At 35.9% G+C, this 7,898-nt stretch overlaps 2 protein-coding genes across 2 annotated transcripts in view; one reads left to right on the forward strand and one right to left on the reverse strand.

Moving 5' to 3' along the window:
* LOC105159716 overlaps positions 1–1,751 on the forward strand; it is a 5,405-nt gene extending 3,654 nt beyond the window's left edge. The window contains exons 5-8 of the mRNA XM_011076888.2: positions 1–37; positions 277–471; positions 560–673; positions 1,232–1,751. The exon at positions 1–37 is cut by the window's left edge and continues 119 nt beyond it. Coding sequence (XP_011075190.1) covers positions 1–37; positions 277–471; positions 560–673; positions 1,232–1,594 — 709 coding nt within the window. The 3' untranslated portion in view covers positions 1,595–1,751. The remainder of the gene's footprint in view (positions 38–276; positions 472–559; positions 674–1,231) is intronic.
* On the reverse strand, positions 6,219–6,904 carry LOC105159783. The gene is made up of 2 exons (XM_011076968.1): positions 6,427–6,904; positions 6,219–6,379 (listed from the first exon to the last, which is right to left on the reverse strand). The coding sequence occupies exons 1-2, from the start codon at positions 6,902–6,904 to the stop codon at positions 6,219–6,221; spliced, it is 639 nt and encodes a 212-aa protein (XP_011075270.1).

The raw sequence follows: 7,898 nt of genomic DNA on the forward strand, positions 1-7,898 counted from the left end.
TTTGAGTTTTGGATCTGGCGCTCAGCTTAAAAACTCTGTAAGTACCTTGCAGAATATTACATATATTGTAAAGAAATTTTGCTTAACTGTCTTAATTTTGTCTTTTAATTACTGAAATTTACTATTATCTTCTCAAAGCACCTTGTCAGTTGTCCTAGTATCAATAAGGTTTTGCAGGAGTTTGCGGATGTCTTTCTGGTTAAGACTGTCCAAGAACCAATATCCTGTTCACATCATTAATCCTTATGATACATGATGCTGTCTGCACTCCCGCAGGTTGGCAATTGGGCGAGATGGCTGTCCGATTTCCTTGGCATGGATGCTGATGCTTCTGCAGAAGATGAAAAGAAAAGCCAGGATGATGATGATAAGAGTACTGAGGAACCAAAAAGCTTCCCTCTACTTAATGCCTTGAGTGATCTTCTAATGCTTCCGAAAGATATGCTTATGGATCGGACAATCAGATTGGAGGTCCAGCAAATAAAAATTATGTTTTCATCGTTATTGCACTTTATCTCTTTCATGTACAGAATACTCATCCAGGTTCGTTCTTTTATAGGTATGTCCATCAATCAGTCTTCCACTTGTTAAGCGGATACTATGCAACTTTTCTCCTGATGAGTTTTGCCCTGACGCCGTTCCAGGAGCTGTGTTAGAGGCACTGAATGCTGAGGTATCTTATTTTTACTTCATGTCGATTTACTGCAGTGCATATTTTTTTCTTGTCCATGGAAATATTCCTCTAAGCATGTTGTGGTGGATGATTGTATGAAATGTGGTTTGAATAGTTTCCCACCTCTAGCTCTCTGATACAGTACTTGAAAAGATTAAGTTTGTGGAGTATGGGTTTTTTCACATCCATCTCCGAATCTTGAATATTAATTCATCCAAATTACAGATTTATGCTGATTTCTTGTGTGGTTATGTCAATTTGGTCACTTCTCAAGGAAATACATGTCATGGTATGCTCACATCTTCAAATATCTTTACATGCCTGTTCCTGGAAGACATGATTAATGCTATTTTGTAATGATCTCTCCGGTAGTCTTCAAAAATAAAAAGACTAGTGAAGAACTTACGTAGATTTGCTCCATATTATGTGCTTACATGATGTGTAATACCCTAAGAAACATACATGCTGAAAAATAAGATTCCTGCTTGAGATGTTACTTTTGGGGCGTAGAGATATACTCCCTAGCTGATAATGACTATTCCCTCTTCATGCATTCAGTGTATTGTAGAGCGTAGATTGTCAGGAGACTCTGCCAGTAGCTTCCCCTACACTGCCAGTCCAACTACGTACATACCTCCTTCGTCCACTGATGTGGCTGAGAAAGTAGCAGAGGCTGGTGCAAATTCTCAGTTCTCGCGAAGTTCATCTTCCGTGCAGAGGAAGGGATACACCAGTGATGAGGAGCTGGATGAACTGGAGTCTTGCATCACGTCAGTTATCAACAAATTGCCATCATCTCCTACTACTGTGGTTAATGGAAATGGAAATGGAAATATAAACGATGATCGTACAGAAGAAGTCAGTTACAATGGAGGCAACGCTAGGTACGATCTCCTTCGTGTGGTCTGGAAAGCCACATAGACCGAATGCTTGTAAGGATTGTGTATGTTACTTTTGCAATGAAAAAGGAGGTAAACGTGGAAAGAAAAGTATAGATAACAGAATTCATCAGTTCATTTGTACATTTGGCTTATCTTTCTCACATTAGAAATTATTCAATTTCTGGGACAATTTTCTACCTTTCTGCTTTTTGTGTTTAAATGAGGTGGGTGATACGCAGGGTCATCTTGTGTACAAACGGACTTAAAAGGTGGACCAGGCCCAAAACCGAAACTTGGGTGTTTGGGATAGGACCCAACCCAGTTTGAATAAATGAAGTGGGCTTAATGATTGAATGGGCTGTCGCACAAGATCTCATCTACCTAGAATAATAACCTTATATAAAAATATCCTTTGTTATAAACTTAGAGAAATTCTAAGTTTATTGGCCTATCACTCTTAATAGAATATAAAGAAATAATATATGTATTTCTCCAACAAACTTTCTTATTCACTCTCAAAAAATCACTTTACAAATGAAATACATGGTGGTATTTATAGACCACCAAAATTATGGTTACAAAATACATCATAACTATTTTAATTACAAATTATAATGGGGGATACAAAAGGGTGTATAACATAATGGGTATTAAAAAAGAATATGAAGAGGTGTATGCATTCATATATACATATTATATATAATACTCCCCCTTGAATGCATACCTCTTTATCATATACATCCTGCCTCGTTAAAAACCTTGCCTGGAAAAACCCAATGGGATAAAAACCAAGGCTAAGGAAAAGAGTACAGTTGTATAATCTCCCCCTCAATTGAGGCAGATATCTTTCAGGTGTCGCATGCCAATATTACGTATGAGTTGTTTGAACACCTTTGTTGGTAATGCCTTCGTAAACAAATCTGCTAAGTTCTGACTTGATGAAATTTGTTGAACATCAACTTTGCCTTCCACTTGAAGCTCGTGAGTGGAGAAAAATTTTGGTAATATGTGCTTGGTTCTGTCGCCTTTAAGATAACCATCCTTGATTTGGGCGATGCACGCCGCATTGTCTTCATATATTACTGTGGGACTTTTCTCGATTGATTGTAGTCCACATGATTCATGCACATAATGTATTAGTGATCTAAGCCATACACATTCACGCCCAACCTCGTATAATGCAATTAATTCTGCATGATTTGATGAGGTGGCTACCAAAGTCTGTTTGGTTGAACGCCATGAAATAGCAGTTCCACCATACATGAATACATATCCAGATTGAGATATAGCTTTATATGGATCAGATAAATACCCCGCATCTGAATAACCAACTAATTTGGTTGTTTTGGCATCATCATGCCTTTCAAAATATAGTCCCATGTCACTTGTTCCACGTAAATAACGTAGAACGTGTTTAACACCATTCCAGTGTCTCTTTGTTGGTGTTGAACTATATCTTGCTAGTAGATTAACAGAAAATGCTATATCTGGTCGGGTATTATTAGCAAGATACATCAATGCACCAATTGCACTGAGATATGGTACTTCTGGACCTAAAATCTCATCATTATGTGCTGGAGGACGAAACGGATCTTTATTAACATCAAGCGATCGAACTACCATAGGTGTACTCAATGGATGAGCTTTGTCCATATGAAAACGCTTAAGGACTTTTTCTATATAGTTCGATTGATGAATGAAAATTCCACCCTTAGTATGTTCGAACTGCAGGCCGAGACAATACTTTGTAGTGCCTAAATCTTTCATCTCAAACTCACTTTTTAAGTAATTAGCTGCTTGTCGAATCTCTTCAGGAATCCAATAATATTCAAATCATCAACATACACAGCTATGATTACAAATCCCGACTCTGTCCTCTTTATGAATAAACATGGACTTATTTGATTATGGCAAAATCCTTTCTTTATTAAGTACTCACTAAGACGATTGTACCACATACGTCCTGATTGTTTAAGTCCGTACAAGGACCTTTTCAATTTGATGGAGTACATATGACAAGAATTTGACTGTAATACTTCAGGCAATTTTAATCCTTCAGGGATTCTCATATAGATATCTGTATCCAATGACCCATACAGATATGCAGTTACCACATCCATGAGCTGCATTTGTAGTTGTTCAATTACTGATAAACTGATTAAAAATCTAAGTGTGGTAACATCCACTACAGGTGAATATGTTTCAGTAAAATCAATTCCGGGCTTTTGAGTAAAGCCTTGGGCCACAAGTCTAGCTTTGTACCTTACAACTTCATTTCGTTCATTTCTCTTGCGTATGAACACCCACTTATAGCCAAAAGGTTTGAGACCTTTTGGTGTTGGAGTTATAGGTCCAAATACTTCTCGCTTATTTAGCGAGTCTAGCTCATCTTGTATGGCCTTTTTCCAACTTTTCCAATCATTTCGATGTCTACATTCCTCCATAGTTTGAGGATCATTTTCATCTTCATCCATGATTTGGACGGCTACAGAATAGGCAAAAATATCATTCATTTCAATTTCTTTACGATACCAACCTAAACTGTTATGAGCATAATTAATAGACATCTCGTAACTGTCCTCGAGATCTTGCTCATTACTTTTAGAGTCATCAGATAAAACCGCTTCAGGGATTTTATCCTTAGAGACACTAGTGGTCACATTAGCATCATGATTAATTGAGACGATATGTTCCTTTCTCTTTCGAGGATTTGCATCTTTAGAGCCAAGTGGTCTACCACGCTTCCGGCGTATTTGTGACTCAGATGCATTTGATTTATTAAAAATCGCTTCAGGGACTTCTAAACGAGCTGGAACATTTTCAGCCGGAATATATGATTTTGTGACCTTTTTGGTATCTATCAATGCTTCTGGTAGCCTATTTGCAACACTTTGCAAATGTATGATCCGTTGAACTTCAAGTTCACTATCATTTGTCCGTGGATCCATAAAAGACATAGATGTTGCATTCCATGCAATATCTTTCCTTTTAATCTCCTTATCTACTCCCCCTAATGCCGGGAATACTGTCTCATTAAATTGACAATCCAAGTACCTAGCAGTGAATTGATCACCGGTCATTGGTTCAAGGTACTTAATAATCAAGGGAGATTCAAAACCAACATATATTCCCAGTCTCCGTTGTGGCCCCATTTTAGTTCGTTGAGGAGGGGGTATCGGGACATACACCGCACAACCAAACACCTTTAAATGAGATATATTTGGTTCTCTTCCGGAGACCAATTGTAATGGAGAAAATTTATGGTAAGCGGTAGGTCTAAGACGAATTAGAGCCGCTGCATGCAATATTGCATGCCCCCATGCCGATGAAGGCAATTTTGACCTCATCAATAAGGGTCTAGCTATTAATTGTAACCGCTTAATTAACGACTCTGCCAGGCCGTTTTGAGTATGTACATGAGCAACTGGATGCTCTACAACTATCCCAATTGATTGACAATAATCATTGAAGGATTTAGAAGTAAATTCTCCCGCATTATCTAGCCGTATCCTTTTAATAGGATAATCAGGAAAATGAGCCCTCAATTTAATAATTTGGGCTAACAGTCTTGCAAAAGCAACATTTCGTGTTGACAACAAGCTTATATGTGACCAACGTGTTGATGCGTCAATCAACACCATAAAGTATTTAAATGGCCCACATGACGGTGTTATTGGCCCGCATATGTCTCCTTGAATTCGTTCAAGAAACATAGGAGATTCTACATTCACTTTTGTCATAGATGGCTTTGTAATTAATTTTCCAAGAGAACAAGCCGAACATATGAAATTGCTTTTAACAAGGAACTTCAGGTCCTTTAGTGGGTGTCAATGTGAATTTTCAATCATCCTATACATCATTGTTTTACCTGGGTGGCCAAGTCTATCATGCCACAAAGTAAAAATACTTTGATCAACTAACTTCGGGTTAGTGATACTATGTGTTTCAACGGAGCTTATCAATGTGCCATATAAACCAGAACTATATGTTCTCATTCTTTCTAAAACTTGCTTCTGGCCAGTTTTATATGTTGTAAGGTACAGATATTCGATACCATTTTCATTCATGGTTTCAATATGAAAACCATTTTGTCGAATATCCTTGAAACTCAATAAGTTCCTTTGTGATTTACTCGAATATAAGGCATCATTGATATGTAATCTTGTTCCTTCAGGTAACAAGATTGTAGCTCTTCCGGAGCCTTCAATAAGATTACTAACTCCTGAAATAGTACTCACATTTGTTCTTGTCATTAACAAACTTGAGAAAAATTTCTTGTTTCTCAAAATTGTATGTGTAGTGGCACTATCAACAAGACAATGTTCCTTGTCATTGAGATTTGTAATGGCTTGATCCATTCTATATAAATGAAATAGACATATAATAAGTAAAAGAAACACTTCATTCATAAAATATAAAAACATTACAAGATTAAAAGAAATACCCTATCAATGAAAGTAAACGTAACTGAATAATAGAAACATACTAATGACATGAGATAAATCTAATCAACAAGCATGTCGAAATCCTTAGTAATATCACCAAACTATAAGGGCAGCTTAGGCAGATTTTAATCATCGTTTTCAATAGACTGGAAAAAATCTGATGCATCCATGTGGGTATTGTCTGAAATTCCAACCTCAACAAGATTAGTCTCAACATCTTTACCCTTTGCTTTCATAGAAGCCTGGTATATTTTGACCAGATGTTGTCTTTTGTGAAGAAGTAGCATTTGCTTCAGGCAATGCCGCTGAAATTTCAGGAAGTGGCTTGGAACCAGTGGGTCGGGGGTGGTGGGTATTCAACAAAAGTTGATTATTTTCTTCTGCAACAAGCATGCATGAAATAACTCTGAATAGGTTTTGAACCCACGTTCCCTGTACTGCTGCTGGAGTACAAGGTTGGATGCATGAAAAGTAGAAAATGTTTTTTCCAATATTTGTTCATCCGTCACATCTTCTCCACATAACCTCAACTTTGATACAATTCGAAACATTTCAGAATTATATTCAGCAATCGTTTTAAAATCTTCCAGTCGTAATTGTATCCACTCATATCTTGCACGTGGTAAGATTACAGTCTTTTGATGGTCAAATCTATCCTTTAAACTCTTCCAGAGTTGAAAAATACTTTTGACTGTTAAATATTGAGACTTCAGGCTCTCATGAAGATGATGACGAAGCAAAATCATTGCTTTAGCACAGTCTTGCTCAGAAGCAACAGTATTTTCTTTTATTGTTTCTCCCAATTTGCTACTTGCCAAATGTAGTTCGGCATCAAGAACCCATGATAGGTAGTTTTTTCCAGAAACATCAAGAGCAACGAAATCCAATTTTGTGAGATTGGCCATTAAGCTACAACAAGTTAATATGCACTTTTAGCATAATATTCAACATATACATAAAAGTAAATAATATGTATTACATATGATATAAAGTAAAAATGACATAAAACATTACTAACATTAAGTTACATATAAGTTACCATGTAATTAGTATGAATTATTATGGCATGCATACATGGAATTAAATAAAAATGTTTGCCTTAAATTTTATAATGTTACAAATAGCAATTAAATGGTATTCATGCCAAAATTGTTTTTCTTAACAAATAAATTTTGTTGCATATACTAGCAAAACATGTAAAATACATACATGGGCATATGAAACAAAACTATGTTATCGAAAAATTATCAGAAATCAAATAAATAAACGAAGAAGCATCGGGCTTCTTGATCAAGCCATTATCTCAAAACACTTCAGGTGGTGAGAAAATTAAACATATACTTATCATCACTTCAGGGATGATATTGCACATAATTGGTACAAAATATTTCACCTACTACTGGAGATGATTTTAACGCATTACTTACTTCAGGAAGCAATGAAATTTATAGAACATATCCACTTCAGGGGATAAAATCAAGAATTGTATGCCTGCTTCTGGAGGCAATATCACATTTGTATGCCTGCTTCTGGAGGCAATATCACATCCACTTCAGGGGATAAAATCAAGAATTATATGCCTACTTTTGGAGGCAATATCACATCCACTTCAGGGGATGAAATCGAGAATTTATATATATAAATATATATATATATATATGTCTACTTCAAGAGACATTGAAATATACAATATAATTACTCATATTTTATTATGAAATATTCAAGAATAAAAGTAACTATGATATTGTAAAGGTAAACAAACAAAAAATAAAAATTATACTAATAAAATTAACATTTTACCTTGATCGATCGTAACGTAACGTCGTGCTGATAACGTGTTATAAACTTAGAGAAATTCTAAGTTTATTGGCCTATCACTCTTAATAGAATATAAAGAAA

The sequence above is a fragment of the Sesamum indicum genome, linkage group LG4 (genome assembly GCF_000512975.1).
Source record: "Sesamum indicum cultivar Zhongzhi No. 13 linkage group LG4, S_indicum_v1.0, whole genome shotgun sequence".
NCBI lineage: Eukaryota > Viridiplantae > Streptophyta > Magnoliopsida > Lamiales > Pedaliaceae > Sesamum > Sesamum indicum.